The following is a 20,891-nucleotide window of genomic DNA, read 5'->3' on the forward strand; positions in this document are numbered from 1 at the left end:
AATAAAAAAAGTGCTTCATTTTTACAATAATTATGTATAAATGATTTAGTCAGTGTTTGCCCATTGTAAAATCTTATAAATCCCTGATTTTCTAACATTTATCACATGGTGACATTTTTACTGTTGGCAGGTGATGTAGCTGCTGCATGTTTTTTTGGCAGTTGGAAACAGCTGTAAACAGATATTTCCCACAATGCAACAGGGTTCACAGACAGGAAACTGCCAGGAGTACGTACTCAAGAGTTTCTTGTAGGAGGGGTTTCCCCACAATATCAGCCATGCGCGGCCCCCTGATGGTCTGTTTGTGAAAAGGAATAGATTTCTCATGTAAAAGGGGGTATCAGCTACTGATTGGGATAAAGTTCAACTCTTGGTCGGAGTTTCTCTTTAAGTCAGAGCCCCCCCCCCCCCCCAAGCTCCACCCTTTCGGATGAAAGTTGAAAATCCCATACTGATATCTAGATCATTATTCGTTTGCAGGCCTGGATTTACATCACAGGAGACTATAGTCATAGATGTCCTGGCACCCTAGACTTCCTCCTTCGACAAACCTACAAACACCCGCCGAACCACATCACACATGTGCTGGCTGTTCCAGCTGTCACTCCTCTCTTACTTCCCTTCACTATCGTAGGTACTGTACAGGTACAGCTACAGGTGGCCCTTAGTATTAGGTAGCCAGAGCTATCCTCAGTATTAAGTTAGCTAGAGGTGCCCCCTAGTATTAGGTAGCTAGAGGTGCCCCTGGGAGATCTGGTCAGTGGGATGCCGAGACCCGGGTGAGTAATCTCTCATTTACACTCCGCTTAGGACTCTGCATAGGGAAGGCAAAAGGGAGTTACTTCTGGAGGTGAATGAGCCGCCTTCCCATCATCAGGCGCCTGTAGGCACGTGTCTACAGTGCCTTATGGTAAATCCCGCCCTGTTTGTTTGTCTAATGGACAGCTGTGAAACTCACTAAAGCTTTACAGTATTTAGGAGTATTCTGAAGGGGCAAGACTCTGACATTAAGCATAATCAACCACTAGATGGCAGCAAAATACAACAAAAACAAACAATCTGTGGAACTTCCAAGACACAATAGCAAAAAGTTGTTTAGGTAATAATACAGTAGCAGAACATGAAATAGCATCCTGTGAATTTTACATGACTTCCCACCTTAAATGGGCGCCGCATAGACTGCGCTTTTTTTAATGTATGCACGCCCCCGAGGCAAATCAAAAAGAAAAAAAGTTAGCTACTTACCTTAGTATAGGGAAACCTCTGAATCCTCCAATGGCTTCCCCCGTCCCCCTTCCCACCTTTGCCAGGCATGGACCCCCGAAAGGTATCCAGCAAGAGCTTTTCGGATATATTCTCACGAGCCATGCTTCCTGCCTTGAATGCGCAGTAAGCCGAAGCTTTTCTTGTGCAAAAGAAGGAGTACAAATTACAATAAAAAACAGTGCAATTCAGCAGTTCCCGGCAGCCTAGAGGGAGAATATTAATTAACGCCACTGGGAAATTTGCAATAGCTGGATGAGCAGTTTTTCAGCTTCACCCTGCGCCCGAATTTCCCAGCACCCTTTGGATGTATGTTTCAGGAGAACATGGGAACTTGTGGATGATCCAGAGGATTCCCTCCTTGTAGGTAAGCAGCTAACTTTTATGTTATTCCGTCTCAGGTTCTCTTTAAGTCTTAAAGTGGTATGAAAGTCAGCATTTCAACTTTGCTCTAAAAGATTCCTCACAGCTTGAAAGCTACTATCCCAGAATTATTTTTTTTTAGCAGAACATCACTGAAATGGTTAAACAAAGCACTTTGTCCTGCTATTCAGCTTCAAATCCGCATCCAAACTGGAGATAACAGTGTCTTTGTTTGCATTCCAATGTTGTTACATGTGTGTAAACACAGTGTAAGAAGTGAAAAGGAGCTCTCTGTGAAGCTCTCTGTGCTTCAAGCACACAGACAGCTCAGAACAGCTCATTAGATGCTAATATATAATAAAAAGCAGTTTGAATAAAATGCAATAGCAGCTTTCAGGGCACGATAAACTACACTTTGGAAACTTGTAATTTGTAAACAGACAATATTACTTATGCACAAAAAGCAAATATGATAACTGTATGAGTAATAAAAAGTGGGAAAACACATTTTTATTGAATGTTATGTCGGAGTTTCAGACCACTTTAAGTTCACAGTGAATCCATTGGAATGTGCTGAATGCGCAACGCACAATATCGCAACGGTATCATTTGTAACGCAGGCCTAATGTAGGCCGTGTCTGGTAGTGCACAGCTTGGTTTTCGTTCTTAGGACGGAATCGGAGCCACTGCTGTAGCAATGCACGATTATGGATAAGACCATCTAATTATCGCAGCACGTTGCTTTGCGATTATATTATTATAACATAGTGTTGAGTAAGAATATTCACCGCAGTCATTTTCACATTTAAGATGCAATGTTTGATTTTGAAAATATATTTGCGGAAATATATTGTATTTTCATAATATGGTCACTGAAAACAAATACAGTAAAGTGAAAAAGCGCATTTTCATTCTCAAAAATAAGGGCCAACAATCTAAATGTGCTTAATAATGTGAAAATAAACAGGAACCAAATTACAAATGATTTTAAAGGGAACCTGAGGTGAGAGGGATATGGAGGCTGCCATATTTATTTCCTTCTAAACAATGCCAGTTGCCTGGCAGCCCTGTTGATCTTCTGGCATAAGTAGTGTCTGAGTCAAAACCCTGGAACAAGCATATGGCTAATGCAGTAAAACCTGAACAGCTGAGTCAGAGCACCTGATCTGCTGCATGCTTGTTCTGGGTCTATGGCTAAAAGTATTAGAGGCAGGAGATCGGCATAATGGTTACCTTTTAAAAGGCACAGCCTACACTCTGTATTTTCACAGGTGTGCTGCTTTTGCGAAATCTGGGAACAGAAGTTACAAAATGATTTTCTAAAACATTTTAGTTTGGAAATCTATTTTTTTTTCAAATTATTTTTTTGAAAATGTGTGGAAAGAATATTGGCAACATAAAGCATGAACATACCCAAAAAGAGGTTCTAACCTATGTGTATATCTGTGATAAGGAAGGATGGCAGGTTAGGACCACTATTGTAAAATTTTAAATAAAAAAGCACATTACTCACAGAGTAAAATGTGCTATAAATTACTTTTCTTCTATGTTGCACTCACTTACAGTAGGTAGTAGAAATCTGACAGAAAAGACAGGTTTTGGACTAGCCCATCTCTTCATGGGGGAATCTCAGGGTATTTATTTCTAAAAGCGCTTGGGGAATGACAGTTGTTCAGTCCAAGTCCCAAAATAGTGTGCAAATGGGTTGTTGGTTGGAAAGGCTGCATCTTTGTATAGATGCTTTGCAGGGTGTGCTTTTGTAAAGAATAAATTAAATACTGAGAATCCCCCATGAGGAGATGGATTAGTCAAAAACCTGTCAGTTCAGATTTCTACTAACTGCTGTAAGTGACAACAACATAGGAGGAATGTAATTTATGGCTCATTTTACTCTGGAAGAGACGCACTTCTTATTTGTTTGTGTTTACTTGTATTTAAAACTCTACAATTATTTTCGCTATAGTGGTCCTTTAAACGCTGTTTTTTGCACACGGACTGATGTGAATGTATGACGTCCTCAGGAAAGTAGTGTGTAATTCAGGAAGCACTACATAAACGTATTTCATCAATAACGCGTTGTTGTTTTTTCTGCCACAACAACAACATAAACAGAGAGGCTGGATAATTTGTTGAGGGCTAATTGAGTCTGCCAGTATTGCACGGCACAAAGAAACAGATGTCCTCATTCGGGTTGCCAAGGACACAGTGAAAGGACCTCACTCGAGAGTCTGAATACGGGATGCAAACGGAATGGCTCCTTCTATCTCCAGTGATGGCACACTGAACAGACATCACTGCGTGTTCTGTAACTGAGGATCTTTCCTATACAAGGAGGTCACAGCTCCATATTTACATTCAAATATAGCCGTTTGGGGACAGTCACACAATAACTTCCTGAGGCCTCATTCACACCTAAAATAAAAAACGCATACGCAAGCGGTTTACGTTTTTGTGTGCTTTTTTTTCCCCCCCTCCCGGCGCTCCACTGCACACTGTGTTTCTGGTAAAACCGCTGTTGTAAGCACTTTTCCAGAGCGGTTTTGTAATTCACTCCCTGACGCAAGTCAGGAAGTGAACTCTTTGACCCGTAAAAGAATAAATACAATGTATTTATTCTTAAAAACGCTCACGCAATCGCTGCACAAAGCGATTTTGTGAGCATTTTGGGTTTTCCTATACCTTCCATTATAGCAAAAACACCCCAAAAATGGTACAGGCACCAATGCGCTGATGTGAACCTTCTCATAGAGATTCATTGAACAAGCGATTTATGGGCGATTTTGATAATCGCCTGCGCTTGAAAAAAGGGCAAAAATGCCCTCAGTGTGAATGAGCTCTAATGGTGCCCATGCACGTTACAATTGTAATTAAAACTTTCACTTTTCAAGTTTATTCGACCAAAACAATCGCATAGAGTGAAAATTGAAAATAATCTTTTTTTTTTTTTTTTTTTATGATTGAGAAAAAAATGAACGATTATTGTTTTGTTTTTTTTTCCGATAAAAATCTAATCCGACATGTTGAAAGAATCTGGGTGATTGTGAAATTGTATAGTGTATGCTAGGATGTATAAGAAACTACTATTAGATAAAAATTGAAAGAAATGTTTTAAAGTATGGAAACTTGATATGTATTGTGAATTAAAACACAAATATGAAGGGAATAGAGTATAGACATTTTTAGTCATTATAGTAGTTATGGATTTTATTTTATTTTTTGGGGGGGAGGATTATTTGGAGCCCTGAAATGATTGTTCATTTTTTATAAAACTAGGGGCTTGATTCACAAAGCCGTGCTAACCTACTTAGCACCTTTAGGCGTGATAAGCAGGGTGCTAAGTAGGTTAGCACCGTTTTGACAATAAGATCGCACATAAAGTCCCGCGCGCAAAACTTTGCAGCGTGGTGCGCGCCAAACGTTGCACCGCGATGCGACTTTAACGTCGCATCCGATGCGTCTATAAGATCGCATGGGGTGCGACTTTAATGTCGCAGACACATCGGATGCGACGTTAAAGTCGCATCGTGGTGCGACGTTTGGCGCGCACCATGCTGTGCACGTGCAAAGTTTTGCGCGTGGGACTTTGCGCACGACTTGAGGGGGGCTTTTCACAAGCGTGCTAACAGTTAGCACTACTTTGTGAATAAAGCCCTAGGTGTGCTTTGCAAAAGTAAAGTTAGGGCTGGTGCACACCGAGCGGCTTTTTGGGCGTTTTCAGATCCGCTTGCGGCTGCGGATCTGCTTGGTCAATGTATCTCAATGGGGTGGTGCACACCAGAGCGGCAGGCGTTTTGCAGAAACGAAAAATGCCTGGGTGAGGCATTTTTTGGATTGCGGATGCGTTTCTGCCTCAATGTTAAGTATAGGAAAAACGCAAACCGCTCTGAAAAACGGCACTTCAGAGCGGTTTTGCAGGCGTTTTTGTTACAGAAGCTGTTCAGTAACAGCTTTACTGTAACAATATATGAAATCTACTATACTGAAAACCGCAGCAGCAATCCGCAAAACGCTAGCAAAACGCCTCATAAAAATAAAAAAAAGCGTTTAAAAATCTGCTAGCATTTTGCGGATCTGCTAGCGGGTTTTGGTGTGCACCAGCCCTTAAACGTTAAAGAGAATCTGTATTGTTAAAATCACACAAAAGTAAACATACCAGTGCGTTAGGGAACATCTCCTATTACCCTCTGTCACAATTTCGCCGCTCCCCGCCGCATTAAAAGTGGTTAAAAACAGTTTTAAAAAGTTTGTTTATAAACAAACAAAATGGCCACCAAAACAGGAAGTAGGTTGATGTACAGTATGTCCACACATAGAAAATACATCCATACACAAGCAGGCTGTATACAGCATTCCTTTTGAATCTCAAGAGATCATTTGTGTGTTTCTTTCCCCCATGCACTGAAGTTTCAGGCTGCTCTTTTCTTCCTGCAAACAGCTTTGTCCTTGTCTGTAATTCCTCAGTATGTGAAAGCCCAGCCAGCTCAGAGGACGATATATCCAGCTTGTAAAAGATAAGAGAGAAGAGAGAAGCTGCTCTAATCTAAATAATACACAGGCAGTGTGCATACAGGGGCCTGGAAGGGGGAGTTCATAGCAGAACCACAACACTGAAGAACTTGGCAGCCTTCCAGACACAGGCTGACAAGTCTGACAAGAGAGAGATAAGTTGATTTATTACAGAGACTGTGATAGTACAAAGTGCTGCAGTAAGGCAGAACACATTAGAATAGCTTTTGGAACTTGTAGGATGATAAAAAACAGGATGCAATTTTTGTTACGGAGTCTCTTTAAGGCCTTTTTCCCACCAGGACTTTGCGTTTTAGGGGGCGTTATAGGTCGCATAGCGTGCCCCTAACGCAACAACTGGTGGTGTTGGAGGAAGACACTACCTAGAGCTGCGTTATGCAGCTCTTAGTGCGCCTTTTGTGTCCTATGCGCTGCGGAGACCACGTGATCGGAGCACTCCGCATCACGTGTTCCCGCCAGCCAATCAGCGGCCGCTACAAGAAGTAAACACTGCAGTGCAGTGAATATTAAGTAGCCATGTGGCTGGCTACAATAGCAGACTCTCCCCGCCTCATCTCCGGCCCAAAAATAAAAAAAAATGTGTAAACAGTCTAACGTGGCTAAAACCGCGTAGAACGCATAGCATGCTGCACTTTATTTGAACGTGCAGCATTTCAATGTAACGCAACGTGGGCACTGTGAACAGCCCATTGATTTTACATTACTGTGAGTTGGGCTGCGTTACAGGCTGCTCTAACGTGCGCCTGTAACGTCTTACTGTGAAAGCAGCCTAAATAAGAAAGGATTAGTCTTTTAATTGATCAAGCTATATAGTGGTAGTGGAGGTAGGTACATGCCTATTGTGAGGTTGCGAGGCACGGTCTATTGTGAGGCGTGGGGTAATTGAGCTTATACTCTAATTATGATACATACAGTATATTACAATACAAAATGTCCTTTTTTACTTTAGATCATTTTTCACAACCAACTTGTTCTTCATATTCAATTGCTTTTCTTGGATTTTCTGAAAAAAACAAACAAAAAAAAAACAAAAACAAAACGAATGTTCATGTATGGTACCTCGAAAAGAATTTTAAAAGCTATTCAACCAAACTGAATAATCAATCAAATATTTCTGTACCGTGTATGGGAACTATTTACTCTTTTTGTGTTTCGTAAACCTAAAGGTGGCCATACGCGATTCAATTTTTTACCTTTTTTTTGACCAGAGATTTCTGACCAGATTCCGCTTGATCAAATACCGGTAAACAGAAAATAAAACCAATATAGCTTACACTTATGCTCAGTTTTTCCAAAAATATTCAACAATTGAAGAAAACTTTCAGTCTTTGTATTTTTCTGATGTTTACAGCACATCTGATCATGATTGATTTTTTTTCAAAAATATTAAACATACGATCGAATATAACTTTCAGTTTTTATATTTTGCTATCTGATTTTTCCAACACATCAGATCAGTTTTTTATCGAAAGACAAACAAAAAAAATTGATAGTTTTTTTTCTCGATTGAAAAAAAAGATTCTTTTTGATTTTTTTTTTCATCACAATCAGGAAAATCGGTCGTTTTCATTGTATCGTGTATGGCCAACAAACATGTTCAGCTATTTCTAGTTGCAAAAGATAAAAGGATTTGTTAATATGACCCATCCCTCTTCTGAAGTCTACCGAGTTTCGGTAAACAATATAATTTTTATTACTGTATCTTTAATTTATAGCGTACCAGTATGTCATACAGCACAGTAGTGGGGCATGCAAACTACAAACACAAGCACAACTTTAGGCCTACTTATCGAGGTGTTAATCAGTTTGAATGCCAGAGAAGTGTGATATTTCTGCAGAATAAATGGTGCTTTCCAGACGGATCAGGTGATTTGGGTGTGAGCAGAGCAGGGACAAGGTCCTGCAGCACCCAAGGCTGAGACACCAAACTGCGCCCCTCCACCCCTTCCACCCCAGCTTTCACTCACTGATTGCTATTAGACTAAGAGGGCCACAGGGCCCACAACCTCCCCAACACCTTAATATCTAGTTATCTGGCTTGCAGTCACTGCTATGTATCCCCTTTTCTTATTTCTCTCTGCTTCATACACAATTAGGAATTACAGCTGAATGAATTGTGCGCCCCCTCCTACACTGCGCCCTGAGGCTGGAGCCTCTCCAGCCTATGCCTCGGCCCGGCCCTGGGTGTGAGCGCCGAGCGGTGGCTGTCGCAGATCGGCATCACCATAGTATGCATTGCAAATTTTCAGCTATGGTGTGCCAAGGGGCGCAATAGAGATTAGTTCGAGTGTAGGGGCTCAGTTAAAGTGGATCCGAGATGAACTTTTACTCATTGCATAATTGTGTTCCTTTCCTATTGTTTATAGGGCATTCCTCAAGCCAAATATTTTGTTTTTGTTTTAATACTCTAATTCCCTATAAACTAAATAAGCCCCACCCACAGTTTTCAGAGAGCCTTGGCAGTAGCAAGGGCTCATGGGAGCTCAGTCTGGGCAGGAGGAGGGGGAGGTATTACTAGCCAGAGATTTCAGAGGCAGAGGGGAGGAGGAGGGGGATTAGGTTTTTTTCACAGTCTGAGTGCTGATGGTGCAGATAAGCCTGCCTGTGTGTAATGTTTACAAACAGCATGGCTGCTGTCATTGTATCACAGGAAGAAATAATCATATTCTATTAAAGCAGTATGCAGACAGATTTGCTGTTTAAACCATCTAAACTGTACATAAGTTATATAGACAAGTTACTTGTTATAGTTAGTTTTTCATCTCGGATCCGCTTTAAGCGCACATAATGGTTTCCATCTTTACTGTTCGTCTGTGATGCCACATGTGACATCACTTCTGCCCTTCTCTTTTTTTTTCACCCCAGCTCAGTGTTTATTTTCCCTCCTTACTGTCACAGTTTAATGTCCCCCCCACAGCAAACATCATCTAGACAAAAGGCTTGCATCACTGTGTAAACTCATCAAGGGGGAGTGTTCAATTACCTTCTTTTTATAGTGTCCTTATATTATCCAAAATAGGAAGCTTTTGCATGCTGAGATAAGCTGTGGCTGAAAAAAAAAACTTCCCACAATCCTGCTGGCCATGCACAGTTCCTGTAGTTAGGCAAAGGCACTCACATCAGGTAAAAAAAGGACAATGGGGAATGAATAGGGACTTATTTTAGGAAAAAAAAAAGGGGGGGGGGGGGTTACATCTATATTTTTGGGACACTAGCTATTTTTGGCAATTTTTTTGTTTTTTGATGTTGCAACCTCCTTTAACATGACAGCATTTTCAAATGTTTCCAGGTATGCTTCCAAAACAGGTTGCTGATGATCTGCGCCAAGGTCTCACGTGTGAAGCTCAGAGTTATTCTGCTGCCACGGTGTTCTTCAGGCAGGTCTCATGCATGCATTTCTGTGTGATATCTGTGTTTGCTCACACCTTTTCTTTTGTAGATCTAAGTTTAGTAAGTTGTAAATATATAACTCACGTCACTGAAAAAAAAAAACCCTGTTGACTAATATATGAGGCTGCGCTGATAAGTCTTTGACTTTTACCACTTCCTGCTAGAAACAAATAAAAGCAGGTACTATTTATTAATACAACTGGTAAAAGTGTGTTTGTTTTGGCACAGGTGGAATCTGTACTGAAGATTTACAAAGCATGAAAAGTCCAGAGAGTGCAAGGGGGTGGAAGAGAGAAACAGCAATGTGGTGGGAGGAGAGAGAGCATGGTGGCAGAGACAGAGAGGGAGAGCGAGGTGGCAGAACAGAGAGAGTGCAAGGTGGCAGAGACAGAGGTAGAGCGAGGTGGCAGAACAGAGAGAGTGCAAGCGGGTGGAAGAGAGAGACAGCAATGTGGTGGGAGGAGAGAGAGCATGGTGGCAGAGACAGAGAGGGAGAGCGAGGTGGCAGAACAGAAAGAGTGCAAGGTGGCAGAGACAGAGAGAGAGCAAGGTGGCAGACATAGAGTGGGAGAGCAGTGTGGAAGAGAAAGAGATGGGGAGTAATGTTGTAGAGACAGATAAGGAGAGCATGGTGGCAGAGACAAAGGGCTCGATTCACAAAGCGGTGCTAACCCAGTTAGAGACTTTAGGCGTGATAACCATTGCACCACGCTGGTGAAAAGCCAGTTTAGGCGTGATAAGTTTAGGCGTGATAAGTTTAGATACGTTTAGATCGCGCGCAAAGTCCCGCACGCAAAGCAGCGCCATTAAACTTTATGCGAAGTGCATCAGACTTTGCTAGCGCAAAACTTTTGATCAGCTGTGCACTGCGGTGCTAACCCAGTTGGTGCTATAGTTATCACGCATAAACTTATCACACCTAAACTTATCACGCCTAAACTGAGTTTAGGCGTGATAAAGGGCTTTTCACCAGCATGCTAACTGTTAACACCGCTTTGTGAATCAAGCCCGGAGAGCAAGTCAGCAGAGATAGAGAGGAAGAGAGCATGGTGGCAGAGACAGAGGGAGAGCATGGTGACAGAGAGAGAGAGAGAGAGAGAGAGAGAGAGAGAGAGAGAGCATCATGGAAGAGACAGAGAAAGAGAGCAAGGTGGCAGACACAGAGAGGGAGAAATGTGGCAGAGACGGAGAGAGAGCAAGGTGGCAGAGACAGAGAAGGAGAAAGGTGGCAGAGATGGAGAGAGAGCAAGGTGGCAGAGACAGAGAAGGAGAAAGGTGGCAGAGATGGAGAGAGAGCAAGGTGGCAGAGACAGAGAAGGAGAAAGGTGGCAGAGATGGAGAGAGAGCAAGGTGGCAGAGACAGAGAAGGAGAAAGGTGGCAGAGATGGAGAGAGAGCAAAGTGGCAGAGACAGAGGGAGAGCAAGGTGACAGAGAGGGAGAACAAGGTGGCAGAGACAGAGAAAGGTGGCAGAGACAGAGAGGGAGAAAGGCGGCAGAGACAGAGAGAGAGAGAGCATGGTGGCAGAGGCAGAGAGAGAGAGCAAAGTGGCAGAGAGGGAGAAAGGTGGCAGAGAAAGAGAGGGAGAAAGGTGGCAGAGAAAGAGAGGGAGAAAGGTGGCAGAGAAAGAGAGGGAGAAAGGTGGCAGAGACAGAGAGGGAGAAAGGCGGCAGAGACAGAGAGAGAGCGAAGTGGCAGAGACAGAGGGAGAGCAAGGTGACAGAGAGGGAGAAAGGTGGCAGAGAAAGAGAGGGAGAAAGGTGGCAGAGACAGAGAGGGAGAAAGGCGGCAGAGACAGAGAGAGAGAGAGCAAAGTGGCAGAGACAGAGGGAGAGCAAGATGGCAGAGACAGAGAGGGAGAAAGGTGGCACAGACGGAGAGAGAGAGCATGGTGGCAGAGGCAGAGAGAGAGAGCAAAGAGACAGAGGGAGAGCAAGGTGGCAGAGGCAGAGAGGGAGAAAAAGGTGGCAGAGACAGAAAGGGAGAAAGGTGGAAGAGACAGAGGAAGAGCAAGGTGGCAGAGACAGAGTAGGGGGGGGGTGGCAGAGACGGAGAGCGAAAGCATGGTGGCAGAGGCAGAGAGACAGTGCAAAGTGGCAGAGACAGAGGGAGAGCAAGGTGGCAGAGACAGAGAGGGAGAACAAGGTGGCAGAGACAGAGAGGGAGAAAGGTGGCAGAGACGGGGAGAGAGCATGGTGGCAGAGGCAGAGAGAGAGAGAGCAAAGTGGTAGAGACAGAGCAAGGTGGCAGAGACAGAGAGGGAGAAAGGTGGCAGAGACAGAGAGGGAGAAAGGTGGCAGAGACAGAGAGGGAGAAAGGTGGCAGAGACAGAGGGGGAGAAAGGTGGCAGAGACGGAGAGGGAGAAAGGCAACAGAGACAGAGAGAGAGCAAATTGGCAGAGACAGAGAGGGAGAGCAAGGTGGCAGAGACAGAGAGGGAGCAAGGTGGCAGAGACAGAGGAAGAGAAAGGTGGCAGAGACAGAGAGGGAGAAAGGTGGCAGAGGCAGAGGGAGCGCAAAGTGGCAGAGACAGAGGGAGAGCATGGTGACAGAGAGGGAGAACAAGGTGGCAGAGACAGAGAGGTGGAAAGGTGGCAGAGACAGAGAGGGAGAAAGGTGGCACAGACGGAGAGAGAGCATGGTGGCAGAGACAGAGGGATAGCAAGGTGACAGAGACACAGAGGGAGAGCAAGATGGCAGAGACACCTCACAGGCATACTTGGCAGTCACATTGTAAGCATCTCACCTCTATGACATCACGTGTCACCTGATCTCACCCTCATTGTTATGTTAATAATATATAAGATTACAAATCCAGCCTACACTGGTCAGTGATGATTCCTCTACTACGGAGGGAATGGGGGTGGGGCTTATCTTATTTCTGAAAAACAAAACTGTAATTATCCAACTCAGACAAGATACATTATTAATGAAAGATACAGGCTCTTGTGATATTGGTATCATTGTTTCTAGAAACAAAGGAAGTGGTGAAAGCTGGGGACTAATTAGCAACCCTTGTGGCCAAACACATTTCAACAGAATCTATACTTTTTAGCATTTCTTAGGTGTTTATTGTGTTTAGTGCTTTTAAAGAAATTAGAAAAAAAAATGTACTTTAAAAAAAAAAAATCATGAATGTAATTTATCACAGTATATTGGAGCCGCATTACTGAGGCCCCCCGGCTGCTAGCTCTGCCCATCACCATTCTCAATCTCAGGGCCTTCTGTGGCCTCATCTGTGTCTAGTGCATCTCCCCATGCAGGGCCGTTTTTAGGCATAGGCAAACCAGGCAGATGTTCTGGGTGACAACTGCAGGAGGCTCAGCACACTGTACTTTATGGAATTCTAGCTATAACTGCTAGGCTGTACATAAACAGTATAATGCACACCTCTCAAATCATTATGCAAAGGGTTTGCTATATGGGTTTAGTGAGTTTGGGCCAGTGAGATATATATGGCCTGGTAATAATTTTTGTATCCTTTACAAATTTATTTTAGGAAACAACATTATTTCAATTTCAATTTCTTATTGGTGCCCACCAAATTAATTGATGTAGGATATTATCTTCTTGTTCAAATAATTAGGGTAGGGAGACAAAAGGTGTCTTGCCTGGTTCGCCAAAATAGCCAGAAACAGCCCTATCCCCATGTGCAAAAGTCTCACTTTACTGCTGAGGTAAAGAAGCCTTAAACAGTATAGTTGAAAGTCTGGACTTGGTGGCTGATAATTAAGCCCTGCCCTGTTATTCTCTATGGAGCTCATGTATCTTAAAGTGTACCTGAGATGAGAAGCATCTCAGACAGGTTCCATACTTTCCTGGGGCTTCCTTAAGCCCCCTCGTCCCTTGCCGTCTCCCTGGATGGCTCCGGTCCCCCGCAATTCAGCTCAAAAGCCTGGTCAAGTAGTACTACTGCACATGCACAGAAGAATGCTCTCAGGGATGGCCGGCACATGCGCAATGAAGCATGACTCGGCCAGGCTTTCGGGCTGAATTGCCAGGGACCGAAGCCACCCAGGGAGATGGCAAGGGACGGGTGGCCTCAAGGGGGCTAAAAGAGACTCTGTAACAAATTTTTCAGCCTTAGTTCTTCTATCCTATAAGTTCCTATGCCTGTTCTAATGTGCTCTGGCTTACTGCAGCCTTTCCTAATTGCACTGTCTCTGTAATAAATCTTTTCTCCTTTCCTCTGTCGTGTCTGTCGGGCTAAGGCTTGAATGTGTGGAATGTGCAGGGCTGCTTGTGATTGGATAGAAGCGATACACACCCTCTGCAGGCCCCCTGCACACTCTGTATGACTCACACACTCTGTTTATGTGAGCCTATCACAAGCTGGTTAGTTTGTTTGTAAACACTGCCTAAAACTGTTAATTACAAGCCAGGATTGCAGCAGGGAGTGGCAGAAACAGCACAGAGGGGCACAGGAGAAAATAATGAATAGAATGGTATACTTTTTAGTGTAAGAATATTAGAGTACAGATTCTCTTTAAGGAAGCCCCAGGTCAGTATGGAACCTGTGACACTTCTCATCTCAGGTGTCCTTTAACTACTCAGCACTAAAGCAAGAACCATCTTTCATGTAAAAATCTGCAAGTCAAACCACCAGGTACAAATCTCAAATTTACATTTGTAATATTTTACAGTTTCTGAATGTTTACAGTTTCTAAGTAAAATTTAAGTTATTGTACCCTGGACCCAATAAATTCATAAAAAAAAAAATTACAAAAATGTATTTTGGCAGTCACATTCTAAGGCCAGATGTTGGTTACGGTAAAATATTTTCCTCGCATGCGATCATTCGATCAGATTGGAAGGTAATTGTCCATTGTTCTCATAAACAGTTCGGTTTGGGCCCTTTCTCTCTTCAGATACGATCCTAAAATCCAGCAATCCAAATGACAAATTTCTGTATTTGAATCAACCATAGAATTGTTTCATGTCGATTTTCTCCACATATTGCGTGGTTTTCTGTACAGCTCAATTGTAAAAATCTGATCGAATGATCACATCTGAGGAAAATATTGTAGTGTTAATGAGCAGTTTTATATCTATTTTGACAGTCACCTTCAAGGGCACCTTAGATGAAGAACAACGAAACACTAGTGATGCGTTTTTCTCCCGTATAACGCAAATTGCATTAGCAGGGGCGTAACTAGAACTCACTGGGCTCCATAGGTTTTTTCAGAGCCCCACACCCCAACTACCCATAGTCTAGTTGTCATCCCTTCATTTATGTTTCACTGGTGCTCTAATGGCCACCCTCTTAATGCATATTCTCCTGGTAGTCTAGAGGTCCCCCCACCAGAGCCGGGACAAGGTCCTCCAGCACCCAAGGCTGAGACACCAAAGTGCTCCCCTCCATCCCTCCCAGCCCAGCCGTCACACACTGATTGCTATTAAGCTCAACACACACCATACAATCTTGGTTGTACAGATTTACCAAATCTATGTAGTATAAGGGCCAACAGATTGAAAATACCTTGAATTATTGATTGGATAAGCTCTTATACTACATGAAAGTGGTAAGATTGAACAATCAAGATTGTATGGTGTGTGTTGAGCCTACGACTAAGTAGGCCACAGGGCCCACAACCTCCCCAACACCTTAATATCTAGTTATCTGGCTTGCAGTCACTGCTATGTATCCCCTTTTCTTATTTCTTTCTGCTTCATACACAATTAGGAATGACATCTGAATGAATTGTGCGCCCCCTCCTACACTGCGCTCTGAGGCTGAAGCCTCTCCAGCCTATGCCTCGGCCCGGCCCTGCCCCCCACACACATATCTTTCCCTGGTGGTCTAGAGGTCCTCCCTCTCTGGTGGCAGAGAGCAACAGCAAGGAAGGGGCAAACAATGAAGAGTACATTTTCAATTTTAAACATTTGGTTGCTATGGGCGGTAGTGAAGTGGTGATGTCATTGTGTCTGGTAGCATGGGCTACAGGCTCACAGTCTTCTCTCCCTTTTGTGCAGTGACATAGTGGGCTTCACATCCCTGTCTGGGGACAGCACTCCTCACCAGGTGGTCAACTTCCTCAACAAGCTCTACACACAGTTTGACAACATCATCGACAATTATGATGTCTACAAAGTGGAAACCATTGGAGACGCTTGTATGTTTCTTGACCATTCTAAGTATAATGTATTCTTATAAACAATGTATTCTGCATTGTTTGGTGGTTTGTATCATGTGATTTTCATACACACAGTGCTACATGGCTCTCTTGCTACACCACTGGGTGTCAGCCTATAATATTGCATCTTCTGTATTGTAGACATGGTGGTATCTGGTGTCCCAAAGGAGAATGGCATAAATCATGTATCAGAGATTGCAAGCATGGCTCTGGACCTCATCTCTGTCTGTCACTGCTTCAAGATCCCTCATATACCAGACAGGCTGCTAAAGATCAGAGCAGGGGTGCACTCAGGTAAGCTAATGGCCTTGTAGACTCTGCTGTGAGATACATTCAGAAATCATAGTTTATGTAGTACCATAAAATGCATAGTTGAGATTTGAGGCAGGGTGCCCTCACTGCTAGTGATGCTGGCAAACTGCCCGCCAACGAACACCTATGGGCAGCCTGGCCCTGTACTACTAATGTCCTGCAATAGTATTTATGCCCTGGCCCGGCGGTGTGCGTCCTTGATTGCGCGCCTGTGGCCGAGCACGCTTCCTGACGTCAAGGACGCGCACCGCCAGGCTAGGGCATGCGTGCTAGTGAATGCGTCCAGGCCAGGGCATGAGTACTACTGTGAGACATTGCGACCCAGACAGGGCCAGGCTGCCCATAGATGTTCGCTGGTGAGCCAATAGGCAAGCTGTTCGCCTATATCACTACTGACTGCACTAAATTACTTATTGCAAGACAAGGATCCTGATTTGCTAAGGTTAAGGTGACCATCAATGATACAATCTAAGCAAATCTATGTCGTAAAGGGTAAATTGTATGAATATACTTTGGATGGGTACTTAACTGGAAGGAGGCGGGAAGTGGGAGGAGTGCAGGAGTGAACAGGGGAGAAGATCTGCCCCTTCCTACTTTTTTCACAGAAACTGTAGGGATCGGGAGGCATCAAAGGATGGTGCTGTTTAATCCTGCGCCCCCAGATGCTGTGCCTAGGGACGTGTCCCCCCTTCCTCTCCCCTAGGTACACCTCTATATACACATATATATTTACTAGCTGGTGGCTGCCACAGCCAATCACAATTGGGCAGGAGGAGGCATGTGTGGGATGGAAGGACATACAGACACATAGCGGTGATTATTATAGATATATATATAGGCGTGAACGCGGTGGCTCCCCCTGGACCACCTAACGCCGATCGGCGTAAAGTCCTGGGGAGGTGTTTTGCAGGGGATCGCGCGCCCCGATGCGCGCACATCCACGTTTGGATGACGGAGCATCGCCTTCAGTCTCCCTGCGATCTACGGCATAGCTGTACTGGGGACAGCCGTGTGACAGCCTGTGACAGCCGAGCGCCGTGACTGGCTGGCTGGGGGAGGGAGGGAATTAAGTAAAAAAATAAATAAATGGGGGAATTTAATACAAAAAAAACCCCATAAATATTTACAAAAGGGCTTGAGGGGATCAGACCCCACCAACAGGAATCTCTGTAGGTGGGGAGAAAAGGGGGGGGGGATCACTTGTGTGCCGAGTTCTGCTGCCCTGCAGCTAGGCTTTAAAGCTGCAGTGGCCAATTAAGCAAAAAATGGCCTGGTCTTTAGGGGGGTTTAACACTGCGATCCTCAAGTGGTTAAGTTCTTTGTCCGTTTAGCAATGAGCGGAGAACGGGAAAAAAAATTCAGTTCTCAGCCCAAAGGGGGACAGTGCCTAATACACTGATTTGAAAAGAGGAGATAGCTTTTTTTTATCAACAAAAGTGTAAATCTACTATAAAGTGGAGCGCTCAGCTGAACAGAGCACTTCCGCTTATTTGCACACTGAGACTACAATTCCCAGCGAGCAGCGAGAACACACTTGTGCTCTCAACCAACCTCAGATGTCTAAAGACACCCTCAATATGCTATTTCATTGTTAATATTTTCCCATCTCTTCCTCCTATCTGAAGGTCCAGTGGTGTCTGGTGTCGTTGGGACAAAAATGCCTCGTTACTGTCTGTTTGGAGACACAGTGAACACTGCGTCCAGGATGGAGTCCACGAGTGAAGGTGATATCCTAAAAATGTACACAACTAAGGGCCGGATTTACAACTCAGAGGCCTGTAGGCACAGAAACTCTGACACCCTAAGCTCCACCCCTGAACACAGGCCACACCCCCAAGTAAAAATATTCTGAACTCTAAGGGCCCGTTTCCATTACATGTGGTGCAATGCGGCTACATAGCGGGTGTCCTGAAACCAATGCACAGCAATGGAACAGTTTCCATTGCGTGCGGAGCGGTGCGTAACGATTCGAGAATCTGCAACATGCTGCAGATTCTCGCACAGCCGCATCCGTCCACCGTCCCCTCCATACACTTCCACATCTCCCGATGCGGAAGTGATGCAATGCCGCTCTCACATCACTCCGCAAATGGAAAAGGGCCCTAATTCCTGCTGTCTTATGTTACTAACTGTCCTTAGAATCTTACACTCTAATCACTGTCTCATATCATCCTTAATGAAATGAGACAAGGATTAAGGTGCAAGTGCCTGGGGTCAGTGATATGAGGCAGGAATTAGACTGTAAGCTCCTGAGGTCAGTGATCTAAAGAGGAAGGGCCGCCTCTCGCATATAAAGAGCCTGTAGTCACTCACGTGCCTACAGTGCCTTATGGAAAATCTGGCCCTGACACAACTGCAATCAATGTTGCCTGAAATTATCATTTATGACTAAGGATGGCAAGTTTGGCCTGCAGTGGATTACATCCCTATTGGCCAGCGAGTTCAAGCCAGAGGTCGTGTTGAGCAATGAAATGTAAGTTTGCCACTCCTAACTTTAGCCAAGCCAAACTGCCATGCCTATTTTTGACTGTTTTCCGGTAACAATTTAGAAACACTTTCAGTACACAGGCTGCATGGCTGACTGTCAGTAGCAGAGCTTAGGTGCTCTGGGCCCCAGTGTGACTTTTACATTGGGCTCCCTCAAGCGCTCTATACATAACAATTGATATGGAGCACAAAAACTGGCCCAGGACGGCTGCAGTGTCAGAGAGGTGTGAGCAGGGGAGGGGACAGCTGCAGTGTCAGGGAGGTGTAAGCAGGGGAGGGGTCAGCTGCAGTGTCAGAGAGGTGTAAGCAGGGGAGGGGACAGCTGCAGTGTCAGAGACGTGTAAGCAGGGGAGGGGTCAACTGCAGTGTCAGAGAGGTGTAAGCAGGGGAGGGGACAGCTGCAGTATTAGAGAGGTGTAAGCAGGGGAGGGGACAGCTGCAGTGTCAAAGAGGTGTAAGCAGGGGAGGGGTCAGCTGCAGTGTCAGAGAGGTGTAAGCAGGGTAGGGGACAGCTGCAGTATTAGAGAGGTGTAAGCAGGGTAGGGGACAGCTGCAGTGTCAGAGAGGTGTAAGTATGGGAGGGGACAGCTGCAGTATTAGAGAGGTGTAAGCAGGGTAGGGGACAGCTGCAGTGTCAGAGAGGTATAAGCAGAGGAGGGGAAAGCCGCAGAGTCAGAGAGGTGTAAGTAGGGGAGGGGACAGCTGCAGTATTAGAGAGGTGTAAGCAGGGTAGGGGACAGCTGCAGTGTCAGAGAGGTGTAAGTAGGGTAGGGGACAGCTGCAGTATTAGAGAGGTGTAAGCAGGGTAGGGGACAGCTGCAGTGTCAGAGAGATGTAAGCAGGGGAGGGGACAGCTTCAGTGTCAGAGAGGTATAAGCAGGGGAGGGGACAGCTGCAGTGTCAGAGAGGTGTAAGCAGGGGAGGGGACAGCTGCAGTATTATAGAGGTGTAAGCAGGGGAGGGGACAGCTGCAGTGTCAGAGAGGTATAAGCAGGGGAGGGGACAGCTGCAGTGTCAGAGAGGTGTGAGCAGGGGAGGGGACAGCTGCAGTGTCAGAGAGGTGTGAGCAGGGGAGGGGACAGCTGCAGTGTCAGGGAGGTGTAAGCAGGGGAGTGGTCAGCTGCAGTGTCAGAGAGGTGTAAGCAGGGGAGGGGACAGCTGCAGTGTCAGAGACGTGTAAGCAGGGGAGGGGTCAGCTGCAGTGTCAGGGAGGTGTAAGCAGGGGAGGGAACAGCTGCAGTGTCAGAGAGGTGTAAGCAGGGGAGGGGTCAGCTGCAGTGTCAGAGAGGTGTAAGCTGGGGAGGGGACAGCTGCAGCGTCAGGGAGGTGTAAGCAGGGGAGGGGTCAGCTGCAGTGTCAGAGAGGTGTAAGCAGGGGAGGAGACAGCTGCAGTGTCAGAGAGGTGTAAGCTGGGGAGGGGACAGCTGCAGTGTCAGAGAGGTGTAAGCAGGAGAGGGATCAGCTGCACTGTCAGAGAGGTGTAAGCAGGGGAGGGGACAGCTGCAGTGTTAGAGACTAGGTGTAAGCAGGGGAGGGGTCAGCTGCAGTGTCAGAGAGGTGTAAGCAGGGGAGGGGACAGCTGCAGTATTAGAGAGGTGTAAGTAGGGGAGGGGACAGCTGCAGTGTCAGAGAGGTGTAAGGAGGGAGGGGACAGCCGCAGTGTCAGAGAGGTATAAGCAGGGGAGGGGTCAGCTGCAGTGTCAGAGAGGTGTAAGCAGGGGAAGGGACAGCTGCAGTGTTAGAGAGGTTTTAAGCAGGGGAAGGGACAGCTGCAGTATTAGAGAGGTTTTAAGCAGGGGAGGGGGCAGCTGCAGTGTCAGAGAGGTGTAAGCAGGGGAGGGGACAGCTGCAGTATTAGAGAGGTGTAAGCAGGGTAAGGGACAGCTGCAGTGTCAGAGAGGTGTAGGACTGGGAGGAGAACCATCTATTAAAGGACATCCAAGGTAAAAATAAACTGATAAGATAAACAATTGTATCTATCCTCCTTCTCCTAAAAATGACTTTTTTTAGATAGCCCACAGTTCTATTTTATATTTAAATCTAGTTTTTAAGTTTTTACTGTTTCATTGTCTCAGTTACACCTTAATTGAAGTATGCCAGAGCTAAAATCTGTGAACTATTGACCCTTTTTTTAATCTCTTTCCAGCTCTCAGAAGCCAATTTTTCTGCCACTAAAGCGTTTTGTGGTTGTAATTTCTTATCAGTGAGGGTTATGCTATAGTCTGACCCAGTCCCGTCCCGGACAGAAACTATTACTTGCATACCTGATGTTTAACTTTTTCAGGCAGAGAAAGAAAAAAGGAACACAGCATAGTTATTGTGTGCTAGGCACTGTACATACACATGTCTATCTCATCTTGTCACATGTCACTTCGGGTATCCTTTAAGGGGGAGGCCAGCAGTATTCTGGGGCAAT

The 20,891-nt window shown here is 45.1% G+C and overlaps 1 protein-coding gene across 1 annotated transcript in view; it reads left to right on the plus strand.

Moving 5' to 3' along the window:
- The window catches only part of LOC137522036 (atrial natriuretic peptide receptor 1-like), a 105,254-nt gene that overhangs the window by 77,702 nt on the left and 6,661 nt on the right, over positions 1 to 20,891 (plus strand). The window contains exons 18-21 of the mRNA XM_068242055.1: positions 9,443 to 9,603; positions 15,475 to 15,655; positions 15,818 to 15,970; positions 17,614 to 17,712. Of these exons, the coding sequence (XP_068098156.1) occupies positions 9,443 to 9,603; positions 15,475 to 15,655; positions 15,818 to 15,970; positions 17,614 to 17,712 (594 nt within the window). The remainder of the gene's footprint in view (positions 1 to 9,442; positions 9,604 to 15,474; positions 15,656 to 15,817; positions 15,971 to 17,613; positions 17,713 to 20,891) is intronic.

Source organism: Hyperolius riggenbachi, chromosome 6, assembly GCF_040937935.1.
Source record: "Hyperolius riggenbachi isolate aHypRig1 chromosome 6, aHypRig1.pri, whole genome shotgun sequence".
NCBI classification, from domain to species: Eukaryota; Metazoa; Chordata; class Amphibia; order Anura; family Hyperoliidae; genus Hyperolius; species Hyperolius riggenbachi.